The following is a 27,500-nucleotide window of genomic DNA, read 5'->3' on the forward strand; positions in this document are numbered from 1 at the left end:
GAGAGACAGGTTCTAGGTTGGCAAAGGATTGTGACAAAGCTGCATACACTCCCCTTTATTTATTCAACTTATAGGCTGAATATCTATTAAAGGAAAGTGGACTAGATGAGGATGAGCTGGGTTTTAAAACTGAAGGAAGAAACATCAAGTAACCCAATATCCTGATAACCAAAAATGCAAAAGACCTGCAAGCCTAAATACTAAAAGTTCACATGATCATCAATCAGAAGTTCCGGAGGAGGAGGGGTGGATGGTAGGATTAAAATGATTATTGGACTGTATTTGGACAAGGTAAGACAGGGGTCTTCAAACTTGGCCCTTTTATGACTTGTGGACTTCAACTCCCAGAATTCATCAGCCAGGCATGCTGGCTGAGGAATTCTGGGAGTTGAAGTCCACAAGTCATGAAAGGGCCAAGTTTGAAGACCCCTGAGCTAAGAGAACCTTGACTCTCAGCTTTTTACTCCTTTTTACTTGCAAGCAACCTTTTTTCTATACAGAAAAAAATGAAACTTTTTTTAAAAAAAACTATCAATTCAAGTGCCAACCCCTTTCTGGAAGTTTGTATTAAGAAACAAAGCATTTCTATTATATAGACCAGTATTTCTAAATCTCAGCAACTTTAGATTGTGTGGACTTGATTTCTAAAAATCCCTCAGTCAGCATGCCAACATGCTGCATACACACAATTTAAAAACTGCTGAAGTTGAGAAACACCGACATAGAGGAAGGTTGCTCTATTTGCGAATAACAGAAATTCTTGCCAGGAAGAGGCTGCAACAATAGCTTAACTAAAAAAAAATTCCCGTTATGGAAACAAACAAAGCAATCAAGACAGAAGAACATATAGAGGGGGGGAAAGGAGCCTTTTCGTCGACTCATCCCTAAGCAGAAGAGTTTATTTCTGCTAGAAAAAGTTGTGAGCAATGCCTGCCTGAAAATAAAATAAGAATCCCTTTCTATCTTTTCTACCAAACCGTTTTTCTTCTAAAAGATCGCTTGATTTTATGTCCATGCTCCTCTCTTTCTACCTCTCTTTACCTGCAAATGGGGGGGGGGGGCCGGGGTGTTCCCATTTCCAGAAAAGAACCCGGACGTTCAATTACAAAAACCACAGAAAGCACCACATCTTTGTCCAATCGACTCCCCATCCGCGCATCCAGACGCCACTACTCGCGCCCTACCACGCATGCGCGCTTAAAAGGAGTCGGTCGGAGCCCGTTTCTTCGCTTCTCGCCCCGGAAGCGGAAGTGCTTGAACAGTAGTAGTCTAATAGCAGAAGGAACCAGGGGTAGGGGCGGCTGTTTCCTTTACTGAGTTGCCTGCCTTCCTCGAAGTGAATCTATAGAGCCATGGCTGCCGTGGGACTCCCACCGTTACCGCCACAATTCAAGCCCATCCAACACTTCCTGAGAACCGCGCAGGAGCTGGACAAGCGTGAACCTGTGGTAGCTTATTATTGTAAGTTAGGGGAGAGGGGATGACAGTCGGCGAAGCCCCCGCTGACGTTCTCCGTGAGAGTCTTATTTCCCCCCCCCAAAAAAAACCCGGGAACGACCCTTCCCCTTGTCATTATTGCGCAGACCTACTATCTTTAGGGCGGGAAGAGAAGCCTTAGCTGGGGGACAAGAGATCTTCGATTCCATGGGTGAGGGGATCCCAGACCCCCCCCCCCAAGGTGTTTGACTAAAACCTACTTTTGACCCTTGGTAACTTCATGGAGTCTATGAAGTTCTCTTGGTGACAGTGCAGGGCATGGTTCTCCGTAGGGCTTCTTCTGGAAAGTTGAGGCAATGGCCTTGGTGTTCCCTGGAGGTCTTCGACACACACACACCCAAAACTAATTAGGTCTGAGTGATCCTTCTTTGGGGGCTGAATGCAGAGAAGGGCAGGCTTGACACTCGGGGGTGTGTGTGTGTGTGTGTGAATGAAGCATTTCGAACTCTCCAAAGCATGGCATGAATTTAACAAGGTTTCCCAGTAAAAAGTTGGTGAACACAAAATAAGTAATTTGGCAGGAAGTGTAGTCAAATGCAAATGTTGGTTTTTTAAAAAAGAGCATACATGTATGATATTAACCATGTTCCTCTTTGTTCAGCTGTCTTAGTGCTGTTCTTTAGCACTACTTTCCATTTTCTGTGCTTGGACTCTGAAAATTAATGCTAAAAGTAGTCCATGTTATTGCAGATGTTGCACCATATTTAGAAGCATCACTATTGATTCCCTGCCTTAAATAAGCTTTGCCAAACACTTAAATGTTGCAGATGACTAAATAGCTATAGTTACTTGGTCAAAGAGTATATAGTGTGAACCTGCCAAAAATAATTCTTATTTATCTCGCATTCCCTTGTTTTTTTATCATCAAAAAGATGAAATCTGAGAAGATAGCATGTAAGAGAGTATAGTGAGCTTATTTGACTTCAATTGCCCTGTGTAGACTCCAATAAATTATTATATTTATAATAAAACAGGTTTTTAAAAATTAAGAGTCACTTTGAAACTACTACTGGGCTCAATAAGTTCACCCCCACAAAAGTATAAATAGATAGTGGGTAGGATTCTAGACTTGAGAGTTAAGCAAAGTTATAACGATAATATTTGGGCGAAAGACCCTCCAGGAATATCAAGGCTATAGACTAGATTAAGAACTAAAAACAAATCTGAAGAAGGCAGTGGCAAACCCTTTCATATTTCCACCAAGAAAATAATATGGGCATGTCTGTGTAGCCATCAGAAGTCAAAATCAGCTCATGGGAGACTTGACTTAAAAGTACTTCCATATTGTATCTAGAACCAAAGGCTATTAATTCTAAACATTTCTAAATAAAATGTATTCTATTTTGGTGATGTGCATATGATGACCAAAAAAATATATCACTGATTCGATCTGAAAAAAATGTATTAGAACTGGATAGTCACCAGTTTGCAGCCTTCAACCATCCTCTCCAAAATCTTTCCTAAGTGTCCATTGTTAAATAAGATTGCCTGAAAGAGGAGTGAACAGGAAAAGTCAACCTATAGTAAAATCTATTTGACTATTCAAATCTATTGATACAATTTAGGCCTGGCTATGTTATGCATATTTAGATGGCTAAGCATATTCTTGGAAGCTTATTTATTGTTTTGGTTTGAATAACATGTTTGTGCAGCCATCAGAAGTCGAGCTCGGCTCACAAGGGACTTGACTTTTAAATAGAACCTTATTGCACCCAGAATCAAGGGTTATAGAATTCTAAACATTTGTCCTAAATAAATGCATTCTGGACTTTGGTGATATGCATGCGAGGACAAGTTAATGATTCAATCTGAAAAATCAAATTAGTTTCTCTTTTTTTATCTCTTTCCTTGTGGTCTACTTTAAAAACATTCTTTACTGTCATTTTTTTTCATTCCAGAAGATTGTTCCCTAAAGCCTTCTTGAGTGTGGCATGTTATATTGTTCTTGTCAGAAGAAAGTTTCTTTCCTTTTTTTTTTCTAAAACAGTAAACAAAAATTTTCTTTGCTAATAGTCAGATGTTTACATACTGTTTAAGCAATTATGGTGAATCTGTTACCTCAGGGAAATGCCTAAACAGAAATGCTATTGTGCTCACTGTGACTCATGCCTTGATCATCTTCCAATACATTCTACATGGGGCTGCCTTTCAAGAGCATCTAAAAGCATCGTCAGTGGTTCAGAATACAGTGGCACAGGCAGTTATGGGCACCTTTCATTCAGTGCATGTAACACCTCTACTCCATAAGCTGCATTAGTTGCCAGTAGGCTTCCAAGTTCAATTCAAGATGCTGTTAGTGGCCTATAAGCCTTCATAGAATGGGGACTAGATTACTAGTGGGACCATCTCTCCCCAGCTTTGACTACCTGTTCTGGGAGATCCATCAGGAGAGCCAAGTGCTGGCTCTGGTGGGTACCTGGAGGAGAGCCTTTTATGTAATAGCACTTGCCTTCTGGAATATTATTGCCCCAGAGATTATCCTTTCCTTAATTCTATTGGTTTTTCATAAGGCTTTGAAGACCTGGGTTGATTGCTGAGCTTGGGAACTGGGTTGTGTGGTTGAACCCATATCTTGGCTATATTGATGACGTTCGTTGGCTTTATCTTTGGATCTTATATGTGCTATTTGTTGTTTTTATTATGTTTAATCTTACTTTTATTTTCTGTTAGCTGCCCAGATACAATTTTTGAGATGGGGGGGGGGGGTGGGGTGTCATATAAGTTGAATAAATAAAAGTGTTCAAGATGGTAGGCCTTCTGACTGAGCCTGTGTAATAACAGGTTTTTGGTTTTGTCTCTTGTATAGTGTTTTACTGTGCATTCTCTGAACAAATCAAATAGAAAGAATAACACATAAAGGCAGGATGAAAACAATAACTCTTACGCTGTTAAGTTCTGACCATTTTTCCTGATATATTTTAAGCTTTCAAAATTTTGATTACATATATTTTGTGAAAGGTCTAACTCGGAAAGAGCTGATTCATAAAGTAATCTTTTGCTTTTAGAGAACAGCTTGTTTTTCTGTACTTTATAATTTCTAATATTTATTTTAGAGCTATACACTTCAACAATTATTTGGAAGATATACTTCAGGTCTTGCATCAGTGCAACACTGCTCTGCTGTTTATTAAAACTACATTATTATTATTATATAACTTTTATTCATTAAACATGAAACTCAGTCAACTGAACATTCAAATTGACTGGCACTAATGGTTGACATGGGTTGCTGCCAGCATCCTAGGTATCAACCAGGTGTCTCCTTAAAATGTAAGATGTTCCGAGTAGCGCAGTTTTTTGCAGCTTTGCTGGAGTTATTGCAGGAAGCTGCAATTTCTTGCAGCCGGTGGGAAGGTAACAGCGTTCCGTGCGCCTTTGGCGTCTAGTCATGCCGGCCACATGACCAGGGAGACATCCTCGGACAAGCGCTGGCTCTTCGGCTTTGAAACGGAGATGAGCACCGGCCCCTAGAGTCAGAAACGACTAGCACGCATGTGCGGGGGAACCTTTACCTTTACCTTTAATAGGAAATAAATGAATGTAGGACTGTGGGGAATTTTATTTTCTACTTTCTGATTATATCACACATTTCTTATTTTATTGGCAAGTAAGAGACAGCTGGTGAAAGAATAAATGAAATAAGTGAAAATAAAGCAAACACCCTTGTGAGCATCCAATAAAATATAAGCAAAGATGAATAGCTTGTGGTTGTGTGCAGTTGCCAACTCCTTGTTTATGTGTTTCAGAACTCCCAAGATTTTTCAGTGAAATACTTACACTGGTTCAATTTAAAAATAAAATGGGCACATTTTTTTATAAACTGAATAGAAAGACTTTGCAATTAGAGTATTTTGAATGTGGTTAAAAGTGAAATAGGAGTCATTATTCTCATTTATATTTAGTAAAATAAAATTCATAGATTTATGCTTTTTGATCCCAGCACAAACACCTGTCTTCTCTTTCATTTCTCCTTTATTTCCCTCACATAAAACCTATCAGTTTCACAAATGAGTTGTCTCATATTAAAGACATTTTAATTCTCGTGATACTGAACTTTTTTTAGAATTTAGCCTGTGGCCAATATGTATTAAAAATTTGCAGTCATATACAATTGAGCTGCACACAACTATTTGGGAGGGGAAAAAATACACAGAGCTGGTTTTAGATGAACTTGCAATCCAACAGAAGCTAAAGAATCTTAAGTATTTCATATGATTTTTGTATATGTTTATAATTTTTATCTCTTTTTATGGATTGGTTTGTATCTGAGAATTGTATTCTTTTCCTGCTACAGAATAAAAATGGTTCAGTTAAAGTTTAATTGTAAATTAAATCTCTCAGCTTTTGCACACATAGTGGCAAATCTATAAATATTCCAAGCAAAATTGTAGATTGTATTCTGTTTTTTGGATTAAATCCAATTTAGACTTTCATTTACCAGTGTGATTCCAATAGATTTTTATTTTCAATTTATTCTCAAGAAAATTGAAATGTGTGATCTTCAGTCAATTTTTGAAAGGTACTATTTAAATTATTGAAGATGTTCTAAGACAGCAATATTCACATTGGAACAAGTTTTCACACTTAAGTGCTATCAATAGTTCATATTACTAAAAATGATAATTTGTTACATCCTTAAAAATACAATTATTACCTTAGACCTAGTTTTTATATCAATCACAGCTTTTATACTACTTGTTTTGAGATGTTCGTCAAATGAAGCTGTAGTGAAAGCTGTATTATATTCAAAAATTTAAAAACATGAGTCAGGGATAACACATGGTATGACAATGTACGCCACTTCACAATTTCTTTTAACACATCCGTGCTTAGGGGTTTATTACTAATACAGTTCAACTGATTAATTTTGTTTAGTCAGATAAATTGCTGGTCTAGAAACTCAGAGATTGTGATTTCATGGACTCACATAGGCAGGGAAACCAGCTGAGAGAGTTGAGGCCAGTCATTTTTTCCCAGCCCAGCCCACCTCAAAGGGTTGTTGTTGTGAGAAACAATAGGAGGCAGGATATTAGGTCTGTTTGTTGCCTTGAATTATCTATGAAAAAGGCAGGATAAACAAACATAATAAAGTGTTTAATTAATTAAAATACATATTGTTTGGATTTGGGCATAGTCATTTTATGGACATGCTGTTGTCAGAAACAAAACATAATTGAGTTATGTTATGTTATGAGGACCCAGATTGTTGGGGGCAATAAGCTGACTTTGTAATAATGCCGCTTAGGGGGGGGCGAAAGCCCTAATAAGCAGGCATATGAAGGCTACTGCTAAGCTTGCAAGCTGCCCTGAGTCTTCGGAGAAGGGCGGGATATAAATGGAATTAAAATAAAATAAATAAAATATGCATAGAATGAAGGCTATTGCTAAGCACATTGATTTGTGCTTAAATTGTAAGCCGCCCTGAGTCTTCGGAGAAGGGCGGGATATAAATGGGATTAAAATAGAAATAAAAAAATAAATAGTGTAACCTTTAATATAGCATGGAAACATGGCCAAGAAGACCATGGGTAAATGTAGGAAGAGTGCAAGTCTCTCTGCCATAAAAAACTAGGGGGTTTAAGACTATATTTGTCCATATGCTGTATATACCTTCCTATAACATGGAAAGTTTTTAAAATCTTGTCCTTCCAAAGCTGTTTGTAATACAGTACAGGAATCGGTTGTGGAAACAAGTTATAATTCAAGAGTTAAAAATACTGCTTTCAAATTCTTCCATGTTTATAGGCTTTATGTCAGATTTAAATGCAAACAAGGCTTTGGTATTAATAAATTCTGCACATTGTATCTAGCAGTGTTTTTCAACAGTTGTGATGAAATATCTAGCAAGCCCTGGCAACATACCAGGGGTAGGCAACCTTGGCTCTTTTATGACTCGTGGACTTCAACTCCCAGAATTCCTAAGCCAACATGGCTGGCTCAGGAATTCTGGGAGTTGAAGTCCACGAATCATAAAAGAGCCAAGGTTGCCTACTCTTGGGGTAGACAATAAGGCTATTACAAAAGAGACACCTGGAGAATTATTATAGCACTCTTTACAGGCTTTATGGTGTAACATAATAGCAACAAAGACTCTTCCAGAAATTCAAGTGGTTCTTAGACTTTGCCTATCTCAAAGGACTTGACTTCATTGGCAGTAGTTTGGACAGTATGTAACCTAAGGTCAATAGGAAATTCCCTGAAGTCTTCATTGACTCTTTTTATTTTTACAGGTCGTTTGTATGCTATGCAGACAGGTATGAAGATTGACAGTAAAAACCCAGAATGTCGTAAATTCTTATGCAAACTAATGGATCAGCTTGAAGCTGTAAGTTCCTTGTTATGTTATTGGTAATAATAAAAACATGACTGAAGTTGCAATATATTTGTTCTTAATTACATAGTATTTATTTTGAAAAGAACCATTTCCATCCCTTGCTACTTCATATGGATGAAAATGAAATGAGTTTGTGATTTGCCAGTGAAAGCAATTTCCTACAGTATTTGGAAACTTCCCATTCCAGAAAAATATGTGTAAATTGGTCTAATGAATATTTATTTATTTTTTGTTAGATTTATATATCTACCCATCTCACCATGGTGATACTGGCTAAACATTTGAAATCATAACATACTTGTGTGCATCACTAATTCCCATTGCATTGAAGGAATAGCTGAATGTATAACACATTATATCTGGAATTGAATCTAGCAATGTTTTTTATGTGGAATTACCTTCAGAATTATAAAATCTGAGCTGTGTTAATTATAAAAGTTTTTCATGATCAGTTTTGGAAGTGTACATGTGTGAGTTTGGGCCAAATATAAAATCTTTACCAGTTGCAAGTTCTATGCAAAACATTACCAATCTTAAGGAATTGACCAATTTTGTGTTTAGAATTTCTTACGTATTCTGGATTTGATATTTATGGGATAAATAAGGAAACTGAAGGCCTACTCTCAGATGACAGGCAAATAAGTAACATTTTTGGTTTTGGAGTTTAACAAGGCATTGATAACATGGATTTCAACATCTTTTTGCAGACTTGAGTCTAGCAGTTACATTTCTGTCCTTCCAGCAACATTCTGCCCTCCTGTGGATTTTGCTGCCTACACAATCCAATAACATTGTTGATTTTGATGTCCGTATTTTTTTTACAATTGTTTGAGTTATAAAATTGAAGAGTAGAGTGGGTGTGGGTGTAGGTGTGTGTATAGACATTCCTGATCTATTAATTAGGAGCAGTAGAGTGTGATTTAAATTGGACTTTCATATGCTACCAGCACCATCAGTGTTATACAGCTTTCTGACTTCTACATTTTTAAAAGCTGAACTAAGTCATCTCCCCTCTTTTTTTTTTGCAATCTTTTTGGCATCATAACAAATGTGAAGGGAGCATATATGTTCATGATATTATTTTGTAAGGATAAACTGCGGCTTTCCCAAATCCCAATAGTGGCACTATTCAGCAACCTAGCATCCACCTGTTGTAACTGTATAGTATTATCTATTTTACTGATTTCATCAAGAAACCTGAAGCTCCCTGTATTCTGTAACATCTTTGAAAACAGCTCTTTGAATTGTATTAGACTGCTTGACTAAGCATTCCTGTAATTCTTCAGGTCTTTGGCCCAATTAAATTAGCAATCAACTCTCCGTTTAATTAAACATTTATTTATATTAAATGTTTCATGCTGCTCTACAAGAGGTAACTATATAGTTCTATTGCATTCATTGGCATGAATTAGGTTATGAATTAAATATTGTTGAATCTTCATACTTATCTTATTAGGGCAGAGTGGGAAGGTAAGTTGTCATGCCGTGGTGACTCAGTGGTTAGAATGCAATGCTGCAGGCTAACTCACTGCTCACTCTGAGCAGCTCAAGGTCAACTCAGCCTCTCTGAGTGAGAGGGATATGTTAACTAAATTAACAGGTTTTGAAATAGTGAAAAAGGTTAAATATTTAGGAGTGTATATTGCAGCCTCAAATGTAAAATTATATAAGAATAATTATGAAACACTATGGTTGAAGATGCAAAGGGATTTAAATAATTGGAAAAAAACTACAATTATCTTTATTGGGAAGAATTGCAGTTGTTAAAATGAATGTTCTGCCAAAGTTTCTTTTTTTGTTTCAAATGATACCTATATTGAAAAAGGATGCCAACCTTGATCAATGGCAGAAGGGTATTAATAAATTTATTTGGGCGGGGAAAAAACCAAGAGTTAAATTTAAGATTTTACAAGATGCTAGGGAAAGAGGGGGACTTAAGGCGCCGAATTTGAAATTGTATTATGGTGCGGTGGCCTTGACGTGGATTAGTGACTGGCTTAATTTAACTAATAAGAGAATACTTCATCTTGAGGGTTGGGATTTGGTATATGGATGGCATGCATATTTGCTTTATGATAAGGTGGATAGGGCTTTTAAATCTCATATCCTTAGAAGTGCTTTGTTGCATGTCTGGAAAAAGTATTATTATAAGTTAAATTATAAAATACCGATCTGGGGAATTCCTGGACACGCGATAGAGGGCATATCTATGGGAGTGAGTTTGGATATGGTCTCCTATAAGCAATTACTTAGATTGGAAGGGAATGATTGTCAACTTAATTCATTAGATGAGTTAAGACAAGAAAATATAAGTTACTCTTGGTTTCAATATACTCAATTGAAAGCTAGGTGGAAGTCAGATCAAAAGGTTGGCATCACAATTACAGATCAAAATTTAGTAAAACAAATTAGAGATTTAAATTGTGCACATATAAAGAGGATATATAATGTTTTAATTGAATTGGACTCGGAAATGGAATTAGTTAAAGATTGTATGATAAAGTGGGCACAAAATATTCAGGAACCAATTCCTCTGGATACTTGGGAGATAATTTGGGTCAGAAATATTAAATTTACTCAGGCTCAAAATTTAAGAGAAAATTTTTATAAAATGTTTTATAGATGGCATCTGGATCCCAAGAAGTTGTCTAACATGTATCCTAACTTACAGTCTAAATGTTGGAGATGTGGTAGTTTAGAAGCCACCTATTTTCATATGTGGTGGACTTGTAGAAATATAAAAGCTTTTTGGATTAAAATTTGGTGGAACATTCAAAAGATTTTTAAGAGAAAGATAAAGTTTTCTCTGCAATTGTTTTTATTGGGTATTGTTGTAGATTGTGATGTTAAAGAAACCAATTTGATGTTGAATATGATAACAGCAGCACGGTTACTGGTGGGACAATATTGGAAGAAGGATAGTTTGCCTACTATAGAAGAATGGGTGTTTAAAGTTTCGAATCTTGCAGAAATGTCTAAGATTTCTGCTTATTTGAAAGATCATTCACAGGAAAGATATATTTCAGTTTGGAGGAGATGGATAGATTATATTCAGAATAAATATGGGACTAAAAAGTTCCATTTAGCTTATGAGTAGATTTTAGAGGGATATTGTTATTGATTTTAGTCTTAGTATTTTGTATGTATCTATGTTAAAGGGGAGTTAAGGCACATTATGAACTTGGTTAATTTTATATTATGGATAATCCTTATTTAGAATATGATTATTATAACTATAACCCTGTATTTAGCTCTGGGAAGTGGGGGGGGGGAAGTGGGGTGGTTTGGGGAGGGGGGAATTTGGGGATGTATTGTAATTCTGTAAAACTCTTTAAATAAAAAATTAAAAATATAAAAAAGAAAAAAAAATTAAAAAAAAAGGTCAACTCAGCCTTGCATCCTTCCAAAGTCAGTGAAATGAGGACCCAGATTGTTTGGGAGCAATTTGTTAACATTGTAAACCACTTAGAGAGGACTGTAAAACACTATGAAGTAGTATATAAGTCTAAGAGTTATTGCTATTTAAGATTGAAAAAGTGGACAGAGGAAGGAAATGACCTTATGTAAAAATGTACTTTTAAAAGTTATTTTCAACATGCTCATACAAGTTTGCTTGAGTTAGTTATTTCCCTTGCTCATCCTACATGCATGTTATTCACCCGTGTCAGTGAGAAGACAAGAAGCCAGTTTGAGATCTTCAGTTTGTTTTAATTACAGTATGAAGAATTTGGAAAACAAAAGACTTGGAATTTTTTTTATAATTACTATAATTTATAACCTCTGTTTCTAAAGCATAAGAAGAAGTAAAATCTAACTTGTCAAGTTGCACTGTCAAGAACAAAATGTATTCTCCCTGTTGACAAAAGTAAAGTTTACAACCCAACTTGAGAAGCAGAAATCCCGATTTGCTCCTGTGGTTACAATATGGGGCCTGATAAATAACCAGCTAAATTGTGTATTTATTTATTTTTTAGATGAAGAAAGAGTTTGGCGATAATGAAGCAATTACTCAGGAAATAGTTGGTTGTGCCCATGTGGAGAATTATGCATTGAAAATGTTTCTTTATGCTGATAATGAAGATCGTGCTGGTCAGTTTCACAAGTAAGTAGCAAAGGAAAATACATATTGCACATAATAATTGAGCTATTGAAGCAGTGCAGCCTAAATGTGATCTAAATAAAGAGCCAGCTTGGCTAGTGGTTAAAGCACCAGACTAGAAAGCAGGAGGGTGTGAGTACAAATCTCACCTTAGCCAGGAAAACCAACTGGGTGACTTTGAACCAGTCACTTTCTCTTAGCCCAATCCACCTCACAGGGTTATTGTGGTTGGGAAAATATGAGGAGGAAGGCATATTGGATATGTTCGCTGTCTTGAGTAAGTTGTAAATATAATAAAGGTGGGATGCAAATAAATATATAAAAATTTGCATGTTGCATAAAACTCTGAAAAACTACTAGAATGAATGGTTAAACAATAATGTAACTTGGAAATGTTCTCAGTTCTGACCTTGGGTGTGAGTTTAATGTAACAGTTTTTTTGCTTGTCTAGTTATGTTTATTTTTTAATTTTTATTCCCATTCTAAAAAAAATATTTTTTCTCAGAAATATGATTAAATCCTTTTATACTGCAAGTCTTCTAATAGATGTCCTGACGGTATTTGGAGAACTAACAGACGAGGTAAGTAAAAGGTGTTATATATCATAAAACATGGACAAAGAAAACAATGTTTAACATTTTAATTATCTTAAATTTGTATTTAACTATCCTGTTACAAGTGTTACATATTAATTATAAGAAAACTTTTCTTTGGGCTTTGGAAAAATCAATTTCAGGAATCCTCTATGAAGAGGCATTGTCAATGAAATACATTATCATTGTTTATATAGATTAGAACAAAGCTATGGAATATTACAGTATGGCCAGTTTTTAAATGTCTAACCAGAATTAGTATACTCCAAAAAGGGGCAACGGAAATCACAGAATAGAACAAAACATGATGGGAGATTTCCCTGCAAGAAGAGAGTGACTCACCGACAGTGTATGATCCTATTCCAACTTCTAAATAAGAATACACTGACAAATAATTATTACAGTAGAATCAAAAAAGGAAAACTGGACAGTACAAATAGACACATCCTTTTTATTATGATTACTACAGGTAATCTTCAATGTATGACCACAGCTTGGTTGTTGAGCAAAGCAGTCATTAAAGAGCAACAAAGATGATTAGGGGACTGGAGGCTAAAACATATAAAGGAACAGTTGCTGGAATTGGGTATGTGTAGTTTAATGAAGAGAAGGGTGAGGGGTGACATGATAGCAGTGTTCCAATATCTCAGGGGCTACCACAAAGAAGAGGGAGTCAAGCTATTCTCCAAAGTACCTGAAAGCAGGACAAGAAGCAATGGACGGAAATTAATCAAAGAAAGAAGCAACCTAGAACTAAGGAGAAATTTCCTGACAGTTAGAACAATTAATCAGTGGAACAACCTGCCTCCAGAAGTGGTGAACGCTGAAGGTTTTTAAGAAGAGACTAGACAGCCATTTTTCTGAAATGGTATAGGTTCTCTTGCTTGAGCAAGGGGCTGGACTAGAAGACCTCCAAGGTCCCTTCCAGCTCTATTCTATTCTAAATGAGACATCATGTGACTGCTTTGCCCAATGACTATAATCCCACCAACTTTCTTGGGAAATAAGCAGAGAAGATTGCAAATGGATTTCGTGAGATCACAGGGCATTTCGCAACCAGCTATCCCAAGCACCTAGATCAGGCATGTTAAACTCATGACATCGCACGACATATCGTGACTTTTTTCCCATTGCCGGCAATGGGGTACGCGTGGTTTTAGGATGACGCCTCCGGCCCGTGGGCCAGCAATTTGACATGCCTGACCTAGATCATGATTTTGTATCTGTGGGGGTTGTATGTGTGAGATGTTTTTCAATGGCCACAAATGCTTTACATCCCTTAAAGCACATATTCCATAGTCTTTGTAATTTCAAACCATCATTAAACAATCATAAATTGAGGACAACCTAAAAATGTATCAAAGCATACCCCATATGCCTTTTTAACTTGATTTTTTAAAAAAATAAGTAGCATTATGGTTGGGAGATTACATTGGCTACAAAGAAATTATGCAATAGTCACCTGTTAAACCATCTCTCTTTTTAAATAAAAGAGATATAGTTTATTATATTATATATTTATTATATTTTTATTGGGTTTTAGTTTTAAATTTCGGGGACTTTATTTAATTAATTGTTTTAATCTGATCTTAATTTTTGTCTGTTTGTTTTAATTTTCCCTGTACACCGCCCTGAGTCCTCCGGGAATAGGGCGGTATATAAATTTAATAAAATAAAATAAATAAATAAAATAAATATTAAGAAATTATTTATACAGATATTAGGTTTTGGCTGCATTGGATTAGAATTAGATATGCCAAACAAAAGAAGAAAGTAGAAACTATTATAAAAAAAACTACTTCAAATTTTGCATGCCAGCTTGCCTGTCAATTTATTTTGCTTAAGTATGCAGGAGATTTGACTGGATATGCTAAAGAACAAATTTTAACAAGGAGTTCCATTCTTTTGCACTTAGCTGTTGGTGATTAAAACTGAAGGAACTGTATAAGATGAAAAGCCATCTCAAAAATTCATGAAGCTAATATAGGCAGATTTCAAAAATAATTTTAGAATAAAAACATACAAAAATGATACGTATATTAAACTCATCTCCCAGAAGCAAGAAACATAAATTCCTTGAAATTTAGAATAAAAACACAGCTTGTAAGATTTGATAAGTTCATTTTCAGTTCACATATCATGTACTTGACAAAAACCACAGAAATTGAATGGTCTGTCCAGGCTCATTATATTTCTCTGGTAGACAAAGGAATGAGGATATATCTTAACTTTTTTTTGAAACTATACTACACTATATTCTTGGCATTTAAAAAATATTGTATAGACATGCTAGATTTTTTTATTGAATGCCACTCTTGAGGCAAGACAGATTATTCCTGTTGAGATTCAAAGTTATGACCTTCTCTCCTCAGCAATCACAAATGTTCCAAAGAATAAATAACCTAGCATCCGTAAGAACTGGGCTGCATTCCTGTTATTGTGACTGTTTCCTGTTGAAAATTTACTTAGGAAAGTACCACTTTCTGAATAGTAAAAAATTATAGAAAACTATAAAGCAGTTGGGTTGCTACCTGGTTAAAAAAAAAACTGCACGAAAGAAAAATAATAGCTTCACAATAGTTTTATTGTTGGAAGCCTGAAATGATCTGAAAGAAATTATTGAGCCAAAAGGAATTGCATATTACTAAGGACTGACTAAAAAATTGCTTGCTTCAAGGCTTTCTCCTATAAAATTCACAATACTTCTATCAATTATCTTTTTCCCAAATATTTAGTAAAGACGAAAATCCAGCCTGTAGCTAACTCTTGACACCATCCCATTTTTATTTAAGTAAAAATTGATTTAAAAAGCTTCTGCTGAAAGAAGTGCAAATAACCCTTCAGTATGCTTTTTGTACTCCCTCTGCAACGAACATGTTTTGAGGGCTAACAGTCTCTCTTCAAGGAATAAGTCAGAGTGTATAGATTTGAAGGGTTGTTCAAAGCAAATGTGATGGAATACTTTCTATTCTATTATGCAGATTTTGAAATTGTTTTTAATAATGCCCATGTTGGAATTTTAGGGTTGTAGGCTGAAACTGTAGGCCTAGAAATTAATGATACTAAAGTTACCTCATAAATACCTTCCCTAATGGGCCAGATGATACAGTGGATGCCCTACTCTCTTGTCATCATTTTTCTATGCAGGAGGAGATATGAAGCAGTAGCTCCCCATGTATTTCTATCCCTATGCAGAATAGAGGCAAAAGTCATTATTCCCTTATTGTTGACAGAACAGCATTTCACTGTATGCCTTCTTGATTAGGATGGCTTCCAGGATGTGCTAGGCAAACCATCAGCTGTACTTTGCCCATATCCCCCATTCCCCACATGAAGAAGTTCCCTGAGCATTTTATCCATTTTACAACTTTTTCAATTGAGGCAGATATATAGTACATGGATCATCAGGAAATAGATACAGTGGTAGACAAAAAATTCATCTAAGATGGCTGTATCTATCCATTGGGCTAGGTTTCCTACTCACACTATAAACTTGTAAAAAAGTGAATTAGAAGACCAGTAAAAGTTCATATTGCAGTTCTTATTTTCCAGGGAACAAACATAGCAGAATTAAGTAAAAATATATGCAATTTAATTTTTAAAAAATATTTATGTAATTATTAAATTTGTATAAAACTCTTCTATTTTGCTTTTCAATTTTGAACTTACCCAATCTAAGACATGAACAAATTTAAATTATAAATTCTCCATTAACTTTCTAGAATGTGCAGCACAGGAAATATGCCCGGTGGAAGGCAGCATATATTCATAACTGTCTAAAAAATGGAGAAACTCCACAATCTGGACCTGTTGGAATGGAAGAAGAAGATGGTAACATTACAGTTAATGTTTTCAAAAAACTAAATAGTATACAAAATATATTTAATGTGATAGAAGTCTGTCTTTTATAATTTTTTCTCATCATTTCTCAATCTGTCAGACTCATTTTGTCAAGGTACTCTAAAAAGTTGAAATGGTAATTGTCCCTCACACAGTTATATTAGCATATATTAATCAACCAACTCAGCTTTCTTTTTCTACTTTTTGAAATTCAGAAAACACTACTCCTTGGGTGAATATATCTCTGCTTACAACATTGGGTTAGCATATGTAATTTGTCAGCTGGTTTTCAAATAAGTTCTTATTTATGAATGAGCGTGAAACCATACTCATCCATAAATAAATATTTTATGTAACAGTTCAAATTTCCATATTTATTGTATATCTTAAGGACACTGAAACAAATATGTGAATATTACTTAAGAATTTATTTTTTCTGGGCACTTTTTAGATCTGTGGTTGAAACTTTATTGGTGAATAAAAAACAGCTTTCTGGGGCAAAATGAAATATGGGTAAAAGTATATTTTTTACTCTCATAGAAGCTATGGGGGATTTATTTATTTACATCTTAAGTGCCTGACATTTAACCCCAGTGGCATGGTCATTACTTAACATTTGGTTGCAACAATTTATAGACTTAGGCTGTCAAAATCTGTTACAAATTCTTGCCATTGGGTATGTATGTCATATAAGAGATATTCAGAATTTCTTCTATGAACTTCCCTCAACTGTATTATCATCTGTTTTAAGTTCGTCTTACCTTGGAGAGGTTTCAAAATAACATTGCAGCCATGTTCCAATTGTGGCTAATAAATATAAAGGCATTGATATGAATAAAAGCAATTACAAGTAATTTTTACAACGTTAGCATTGAGGAGGATAGCATTTTATGCATCCATTATTTTTATGCTAATAAATTTTTTCCTCCAGTTAGTCCTAGCTGTGTTTTGCTGGGTGAGTGAGCTTGGGGGAGAGAGAGTTCTTTGCTTGAGTCGGCTTGAAATAAAATTTGACATTCAACAATAACAACAAAACATATTGTGCGTCTGTTTATGTGTTAAATGCATAGTAGTGATTTGAGAAATCACCAGTTATAGCAATATGGTTTATCATATATCATTGCTTAGAAACCAATATTTTAAAATATTTGCTTTATTTCATAATTAAAAAATAAATAAGATAATACATAATAAATTTATTGATTGGGTAGAATGAATATCTAGCTCATGGTATATTTACTATACTAATTTTGTAGCTTAAAAATAAGTACATGGTTTTAAATTATGTTCTTAAAGATCTATTTTATGTGATATGTGACCCACAAAGTTTAGGGTGTTATCGTGCCAAATTTCATATGGAAATATTTGTATTCCAGAATATCTGAAGAATTCATAGTTCTTGCTTTGTGCTTTTCAGAAAGAAAAGCAGTATTGTTTAAATGTACTGGAAGACTTCCCCCATTCCTTTCAGCTTGCTCAGTTTCTTCCTTCTCTTGAAACTAAAAAGAAACTAGAATGAGCTAACTTTTAGACATCACTGTGTTTTCTGAAAGTATTATTCTTGAAAATCAGTAAGACTTACAATATTAGACCCACTGATATTCATGATTGAGTAACAAGGTCGTGAGAATTATAATGGAGAATAATAGGAGAAGCTGTTATGCAGAAAAGTAATTTCTGAAGCGAATACACATAGGGGTAAAAGGAACAAGCAGTTTTCTTGTGCTGAAATCAGAGCATGGACATTTTCCGTTCAAATCTTAGCATTATTGTGCCAACAGAGCAATTTATTTATTTATTTTCATTAAATTTATGTGCCATCCATTTCATCAGAGATGACTCTAAAAATGTTGCTCTTCCATAGTCAATTTTAGATGTTGTCAGTACAGCTACTGAACATTGATCCTGTATGTCTTAGTGTTAATTTATCCTAAACATTTACTACATTCTTATAGCATAATAGCTAATATTCCAAGACGCTTTTAGTTACCGTCACAGTGCTTATCCAAAATAGGTGAAGCTGGAAGACGCTAATCCACAGATATTAATGCTATAAGTAGTCCTTGTTTAGCAACCACAGATCAGATCACTCATTAAGCAAAACAGTCGCTAAATGAAACCACAGCTGTTCTTATGATCTTATTTCAGCTTTCCCTTGCTTTACAAACCTGTAAAGCTGATAAATTAAAGAATTGGTCATAAAGTTACTTAATCATCACTATTGTAACTACAAATGGTCATTAAATAAAGCAGTTGCTAAACAAAGGCTATTTGTGCATTGAATTTTGATTTTTTTTTTAAATTAGCATGTCTCTGGTTTTTTATTTGCAAGATGATGAAAATGAACAAACCAGTTCTCCAACACCAACCAGCCAAGAATCAGAACCATCATCTACCTTTCAATCAAGTAATATTCCCAATAGCAATTACAGTGGCATACATATCCCACCAGGTGCTCATGCCCCTGCTAATACTCCTGCAGAGGTGCCCCATAGCACAGGTGAGTCATCTATATATATATTTAGTAGTGCATGTTTGTCATTTCCTAGATTTGTTAACCTATGTAATAAGACATTGAAAACTATTCCTTAGAATTTTTTCAGTGAAAGGAAGCTACCCGAAATAGGGCCGCAATATTTATTATAAATTCATGCTGGTTTAAAAAGATAAGAAAAAAATGATGCCCAATTATACCAAAAGGCCCATAGAGGGATAATTGCTGTGTTCTCATACTGAATAATCAAAAGCAAATACAATAGTATGAAATCTATGGCAAGGTATGTAACCTACAGTACGCCCATTTGTGCTCCTCAGCAATTCATATTAAGAGATCTACTACTTCCATTACAGGTAGTCCTTATTTAATGGTGCTTTTTGGGACTGGAAGCTCCATCATCAAGTGACATGTTCATAGGTAAAAAAAAAACCTATATGACTGCAACATTTAGTGATGGCAGTTCTATTAGTCCCATTTACTGTTGTTGAATAAAGGCCGTGCAGGTCGCTAAGCAAAGGCTTCATCTGATCACAATTTCTGATATCCTACCAATTTCTCCATTGACTTTGTTTATGGGAAGCCAGAAGGGAAAGTTGCACATTGTTATCACGTGACTGCAGGGATGATGCGCCAGCAATAATTACAATTGTAACCACCATCCATTCAGTGCTGTCATAGGTTTGAACTCATAGGTTAAATGAATGGTTACTAAACAACCACCTGTGTATAACTCTGTGACCAACAAAGTATAAATACTTTTAACTTAAAATACTATTCAATTAAGTTATGTTAAGTATCTTTCTCTCTAAAATCACAATTTGCTCACTTGCCTATTAAACACTCTGCTTATTTTTCACTCATTTATTCACTGTAAAATTAGGTTGTCCAAATAAGCAGTGAAAGACACTATATTAAAAAAATTAAGTAGTTCCATTATATTTTGGATTGTGGCATTAACTTTACACAGAAAAAACCCAAAATATATAGCTTAAAAATCAACATAAGCCATATCAAATAAAGATTCTGATTATTTCCTTCTTGTGTTTTTTCAACATAGTTAAGTAACAGAGAGAGGGATGCTACATTCTTGGGAGAATAAAAGTACCCTGCTTACTAGATCATTTCTTCTCTCATTTTGTTCTTAATAGAATTAGCATGCAGTTACCAGAAAATTCTATTAAGCACCAAGTTAGGCATGTTTTTGTACTATTAGAAACTAAATTGCTGATGGATATGAAACATTAATGCTATATACTGTAAGTATTACATTCTTCCCAATTTCTGTTTAAAAGTTCTCAAAAATTATTCTGAAATCATAAGATTCCATTCTATTTAAGGTAAACATACGATGTTTTTAAATATGCACATTTCTTTTTCTCTTTTTATTATTTATAGGAGTAACAAGTAATACAATTCAACCCACACCTCAGAATGTTTCCCTGGTTGATCCTTCACTTTATAATATCCAACCTGCAGGTAACTTTGTTTTCCTGCTACAGTTTGCATCATTGAAAAGAATTGGCTACAGCACACAACCATAAATTTGTTTGAAATAATCCTTGCTGAATTCCACGGAGGTACTCCAAGAAAAACATACCTATGTTTACAATCATAGATTCAAGAAACATATTTCAGAATTCACAAGACATTTGGATTCAAAGCATGTCAAACGTGAAGTATATAAAGTTCAAAGCTGTCATTTTGCATTTAAAATATTAGGTTAGGTTTATTAAAAGTGGACTGTTTCAATGATTCTAAGTGTTTTGAGTTCAAAACAGATTTTTTCCACCATTTCAGCATTCTGTTTCAAGCAGAAAACACTTCCAAAATAGCTGAAATAACCCAGTCTGAACACACATAATATTTTTTAGTAAAAATTGTTCCCTTTGGAAATGTTCTGCACACCTCTAATACTGACCACAAAGAAAAACCACACTTTTGGTACTATTTAAAACAATACTTAAAGTGTAGTCCTGTATTTGTATATAAGGAATAACATTATATGAACCTGTGCAGAAGCAATAATTCCAAAGTAAGGGGAAAATATAGAAATTGGGTGTCTCTAACAGAGGATTGTAATTGATAATTGCTGGAAAAAGAGTTCCATTAGTATGTTGAGGCAATATATTGTCAGCCATCTTGAGTGCCAATTGGTATCAAAACATGTAGCAGATATAACACAGACTATTGTGATCTCAACATTTCATATATTTATTATTATAACCTATAAATCACCCTAGGAACTTATCATCTAGGCCAAAGAATGATAATCTAGGATTCCAAGTGGGTGACTACCATTTTTTCATTACTACATACTAGCACTAGAATTCAGAAAGACCTCACTGTAGTATATTTGAGTGGTCAAGGAGCAATAATTCCTAAGTGGTCTTCTCTATAAATTACAGTCAGGGGAAAAATTATTTGGTCCCCTGCTAATTTTATACATTTGTCCACTGACAAATGATCAGTCTATAATTTTAATGGTATGTTTATTTTAACAGTGAGAGACAGAATAACAGCATAAAAAAACCAAAAAAATGCATTTCAAAAAAGTTATAAATTGAATTGCATTTTAATGAGTGAAATAAATATTTGATCCCATATCAGTCAGCAAGATTTCTGGCTCTCGGGTGTCTTTTATACAGATAACAAGCTGAGATTAGGAGCACTGTCTTAAAGAGAGTGCTTCTAATCTCAGCTTGTTACCTGTATAAAAGGCACCTGTCCACAGAAGCAATCAGATCAAAAACTTTCCAGCATGGCCAAGACCAAAGAGCTGTCCAAGGATGTCAGGGACAAGATTGTAGACCTACACGAGGCTGGAATGAGCTACAAGTCTATTGCCAAACAGCTTGGTTATAAGGTGACAACAGTTGGTGCGATTATTCACAGATGGAAGAAACACATAATAACTGTCAATTTCCTCGGTCTGGGGCTCCATGCAAGATCTCACCTTGTGGAATTTCAATGATCATGAGAACGGTGAGGAATCGGCCCAGAATTACACAGGAGGATCTTGTCAATGATCTCAAGCCAACTGGGACCATAGTCAACAAGAAAACAATTGGTAACACACTACTCCGGGAAGGACTGAAATCCTGCAGCACCTGCAAAATCCCCCTGCTCAAGAAAGCACATGTACAGGCCCATCTGAAGTTTGCCAATGAACATCTGAATGATTCAAAGGTGAACTGGGTGAAAGTGTTGTCGTCAGATGAGACCAAAATCAACCTCTTTGGCATCAACTCAACTCACCGTGTTTGGAGGAGGAGGAATGTTGCCTGTAACCCCAAGAACACCATCCCCACCGTTAAACATGGAGGTGGAAACATTATGCTTTGGGGGTGTTTTTTCTGTTAAGGGGTCAGGACAACTTCACCGCATCAAAGGGACGATGGACAGAGCCATGTTCCATCAAATCTTGGGTGAAACCTCCTTCCCTCAGCCAGGGCATTGAAAATGGGTTGTGGATGGGTATTCCAGCATGACGGTAGCCCAAAACACACGGCCAAGGCAACAAACGAGTGGCTCAAGAAGAAGCACATTAAGGTCTTGTGGGCTAGCCAGTCTTCAGACCTTAATCCCATAGAAAATCTGTGAAAGGAGCTGAAGGTTCGGGCTGCCAAATGTGAGTCTCGAAACTTTAATGACCAGGTTTGCATACATCCCTCCTGAGATGTATGCAAACCTGGTGCCAAGTACAAGAAACGTTTGACCTCTGTGATTGCAAACAAGGGTTTTGCCACCAAGTACTAAGTCATGTTTTGCGAAAGGGTCAAATACTTCTTTCATTCATTAAAATGCAAATCAATTTATAACTTTATTTGCTGTTATTCTGCGTCTCACTATTAAAATATACCTATCATTAAAATTATAGACTGATCATTGGACATATACTGTCAGTGGGCAAATGTACAAAATCAGCAAGGGATCAAATAATTTTTTCCCTCACTGTATGTTAACTTTTTGTGTTTTGAGAAAGATTTTACATATGTTAATTTTGCATTTAGAAAGGATAGTGATTCTTTCTTTTAAAAAAATCCATAAAGATTTAACAATCTCAGGCAACATATTCAAATTAAACTCATTATATTAAGCTGGAAATTGATACCAAAGCAAATGCTTTCTACACAGAATTTTACATAGAATTTCAAATAAATTTCACATAGAACTTCAAAGGTACTTCAATTTTATGGCTCTGTAGACAAATTTATTTAATGTTAAGTGACTTAACATTAATTACAAAGGTGTATTTGATAAAAGCTTGACTAAAATGAATATAAACATTATATGAATATTATTTTTCTACTTGAAAAAGGTCCGGCTTCTTGTAGGCAGCATAAGCCATGGCTGTGTGTCAATTTTTTTGGCATTTCAGAATTTTAGTTCTGTCCAATGTTGTAATTAAAAATATCTACAGTGTATACTACTAAAATTTTGCCTGATACACATTAATAATATTTGATGTAGGCCTCAATAATAATAAATAAGGCTTTTTGCCAACAGAGCATGTAATAGAGTAGATACTGTAAAAATAAGATTAGATTGGTTAATTTAGGCTTTGTTCCAGAAAATCAGTTGAATACTGGACTGATGCCTTGGCTGTTTTCTAAAAGAATGATTTTCAAGTTTCTTTTGGCATCATAATATGAGAAAACAAAATGTCCTTGAGACAGTCTTTGAGGTAACATGTTCACGCTGTGTTTTTCAAAGAGAGGGAGGCCACCATTTACCAAACCTTAAAAATTATTTGTGGATTTATACATTTATCAGGTCACGGAAGTTAGGTTACAGATTGAAAATTTAAGCAACTGTATTGGAACTAGTTTTGTGACATGGTATGTTCTTTGAAGAAATTGCTGCTCTATGCAAATACACACTTGACTCCTGTTGAAATAAATCTATTTGAAGTGTGTGTGTTTTTATAGAACATGCAAAGTGAATTCATAAATAATAAGATACTTGCTGCAAGGTTTTTTTTTAAAAAAAAACCTCTAGGTAGGGCTACATTGATTAAAATTAGATTTAGCCAATTGATTAACAATATTGGGGAAAAAATATTGGACTAGATTAAAAATTTCATCCAAAAGACATGTGACAAACAGCCTATCCTTATCCTCTGTGTGAAAAGGAAAGGAAAAGGAAAGGATGCTAAAGGAAACCATCTAATATTTAAAAGAAAGAAAAGATAATTTTATGTTATAAATTTGAGATATGAATAAAAGAAATAATTAGTTAAAGATAAAACAAATTAAAAACATGATTAATTATCTTTATCAATGTTATGTTATAGTGGATATAATTTCACATATACATAATTGTGATAACATTGCAATGATAACTGTAAATGAGGAAAAGATTATGTATAAATGCATATAGAAATATGTATAAAATCCTACCATATACAGTATTAAATTCTTGCCTCTGAAGCATGTATTATGCTGTGTTGTGGCTCCTAAGGCTTTGTTGAAATGGAAATACTAAGTCAGTGGTGGTGAACCTATGGCACGTGTGCCAGAGGCGGCACTCAGAGCCCTCTCTGTGGGCATGCACGCTGTTACCCCGGTTGGCTCCCCCGCAGCCCACTCCTCACCAGCAGCCCCCCCGGAGGAGAGTCACCCCTGAGCACGGCCCGTGTAGAGCAGCACAGCCAAGGACATAGCAGCTGGGCAGTGGGGACAAGACTCTGCCCTCTCACCCCGTCATGCACAGATGATGCTGCAGGGCACAGGCAGAGGGCATGGCCGCCATGGCGATGCTAGGCTACTTGGGCGATCTGTGGCAGGCGGGTGGCGGGGTGGGCAGGGGAAAGGAATAAGGTGGGGTGGGATGGGGGCAAGGCCGGTTTGGGGGTACTCAGTCTCTAAAAGGTTCGCTATCACTGTACTAGGCTATCCTGGTTCAGAGCTGTTTGCAGTGTCAGTCCATCAACAGAAGATGGACTTTTTCTTGGAGAGTTACCAAAACTCAAATTTTAAAAAGCTAAAACTTCTGACATAGGACACTAGATTTTTGTGTTTATAATGTACTTTGACATGATATGGCTCATTCCTTTGAAATATAGCAAAACAAAACAAACTTTATTTTAAATAATGCATAAATACAGTATGTCTCTCAGGCTTTGTTAGATACAGATTGATCAGCATGAATGGTAAACATATTTCTGTCTATCCCCAGTGTTTAAAATAACAGATCATATGAAGAAGTCGATATTAGCTGTATAGTAACCAGCATTTGTTTGCTTTTGTTGATAATAAGATTGTAACAGAAACTGCACTATTCATTTCATTAATATTATACAGACAGTACTTTCCATTGAATTGCCATGTAAAAAAGACTTAACGTGAACTTTTCTATCATTTGTTTTAACTTCTATAGTATGAGTATATTAAATTTGAAATAACGGTTAACAACTATACTCTTGTATAGTTTTATTACAAATGAGGACATTATTCATTCTATTTTAGTCAAAATGTGGGTTTTTAAAAGTTACTGTTTTTAAGTTCCTAGTGCATTGGTATCTTATGCATGTTTGGCCCTTTCTTTCACCTGACAGGAAAAATATAATGTCACAGTGCTCGATTCTTCCACTAGGGAATGGGTATTAATTTGTAACGAGATGATCCCATATCTCAACAAATTATACAGAGGCAGAATCAATGAATGGCCTCAGTTGCGTTCCGGAATTGAGGGGAAAAAGGGAGAATCTAAGGTTAACACACAGGATATTGTCTTTGTTTTTATACAGATTGTTTTTGTGCAGATTGTAACGTGATTACTGAAGCTTCTAAAGACTTTAGATAAAGGGCAAATCTCTCTCAAAGTATTGGGTTACACTTTAAGCTTCAGACAGCTTTTCTGTTCACTGATCTTAGCAAACCATTTCAGGTGGTTAAATAAATATGTGTGTGTAATATATGGAAACTGAACCTTAGTCACTTGTCTTTGTTTTCATAGGGGAAATTCGTTTGACTCCCGAAGATTTTGCCAGGGCCCAGAAATACTGCAAATTTGCTGGCAGTGCTTTGCAGTATGAAGATGTGAGCACTGCTGTGCAGAATCTAGAGAAAGCCCTCAAGTTACTGACGACAGGCAGAGAATGATGCCTTTGTCTGCTGTCTTCATCATTTGTACCTAAAAAAACTTAACAGGCAGTTACTCTTAACTCTTGTCAGGAAAATGCATTTGCACAAAAGCTTTTGATTTCTTTGATAAGAATACAGCCTCTATGTCTGTCTCGTTCTTTTTGACAGAGGAATAAGAACTATCTGGGGACAGGTTTGCATGCAGCACACACCAATTCTGGCACTCCGTGCTCAGAACTATAGAAAGCCCCCATGGCTGTGCTGTCCTTTTTACAAGATGGGGTAGGGAAAGGGGGGAAATGCCTTCTGATGGCATATGTCTTTAGAATTTATTAGAAGATTGTTTGAAATGCAACATGCTTCCGATTGAAATGTCCAGACAATTGGGGTGAGGGACACTATATAGTAAAACTAATGCAGCAAATAAGGCAGAAAGGATTTTCTGAGAAACTTTCAAATTAAATTAGAAAGGTATAGCTAGCTTTAATGATATTGCTGGAGAGCCATTGTAAAGTTTCCTGGTTCCAGTACTCATTAAAGCAATGTAATTTTGTGTGTGAATTTTTTTTTTATTGCGTGCTTCATTTCAGTTTTGAGGATAAAGGAACTGTACATCAGAAATGTAAAGCCTAGCTCTAGATACCTTGAACTTTGAAAGCACCCCCAATTCATTCTAACACTAATAAAATAACCAAAATTAGAAATATCTGGAATTAGATATTTATTGCCATCATTTAAAAAAAATAAAAATGTTTGACTCCTGCTGTACTGTAGACTATTAATTAAATATTGTGGAATCTTTAAGTATGCGTTTGAATTATTAATGTTAAAATGCATAAATGTTTTAACAAATAAAAATATTTTAGTATTAAATATGTTTTTGTTGATAGATTTAGTTTAAATGGTTATTTTGTACAAAATATGATATGCCTCCCTTTTTTCCTCTGCTTTTCTTTTTTAAACAATAGTTTAGTTCTGCCTTACAGTGTGCACCACCAACTCAATTGGGTGGAGGTGGAAGAAACTGTTTAAATGTCAAAAACATTTGTTCTACAAGTAACAAAAGTTGTTCAATGTTAAGATAAAGGTATAGTCTTTCAGATATCAAGATTTATTTTAGGTCCCAAATTTGGCAGATTGAAAAACAGTGGTTATTTCAAAGTTTGAATCACTGACTTTCCTAACTTTTCCTGTATAAATTAATGGAATGAGGAACACATTCTGCTGTTTTGAGTTCAGAATAAAACCTATCTTTGGGCAATGTTGTCCAAATCCAAAAGTTAGGTTTATACTAAGCTTAAAACAAAACTCTCATTTCTACCATTCCAGGTGCTACGTTTGGCAAAAAAACTCTTTTCTTCACTGAACTCTTTTGTTCAGTGAACACTTTGCGCACTCCTTTTGAATTTTCACACTACATGCTAAATGCAAATACTGTGATCTTTTCCTTTGCTACCAAACTGCCTAGTACAGAAGTACACACTTGCACATTAAAAAAGAAAAACCCTTGTAATAGCAATAAAAATACCAAAAAAACCAAAAATCTTTTGGTTTT

General features: G+C 35.2%; 1 protein-coding gene across 2 annotated transcripts; it reads left to right on the forward strand.

Moving 5' to 3' along the window:
* The first annotated feature begins 1,245 nt into the window (after nt 1-1,245).
* Nucleotides 1,246-26,812, forward strand: VTA1 (vesicle trafficking 1). 2 transcript variants are annotated; one of them, XM_081318699.1, is made up of 8 exons: nt 1,246-1,461; nt 7,728-7,822; nt 11,806-11,933; nt 12,436-12,511; nt 16,246-16,354; nt 18,696-18,863; nt 20,256-20,336; nt 25,818-26,812. In XM_081318699.1, the coding sequence occupies exons 1-8, from the start codon at nt 1,353-1,355 to the stop codon at nt 25,961-25,963; spliced, it is 912 nt and encodes a 303-aa protein (XP_081174825.1). In that variant the 5' UTR covers nt 1,246-1,352; the 3' UTR covers nt 25,964-26,812. The 2 variants fall into 2 exon arrangements, with proteins under 2 accessions (XP_081174825.1, XP_081174826.1); XM_081318700.1 differs by lacking the exon at nt 25,818-26,812 and adding an exon at nt 20,009-20,116 and having other exon boundaries at nt 20,256-20,334.
* The last annotated feature ends 688 nt before the right edge of the window (nt 26,813-27,500 follow it).

Source organism: Vipera berus, assembly GCF_964194415.1.
Source record: "Vipera berus genome assembly, chromosome: 1".
Taxonomy (NCBI): Eukaryota; Metazoa; Chordata; class Lepidosauria; order Squamata; family Viperidae; genus Vipera; species Vipera berus.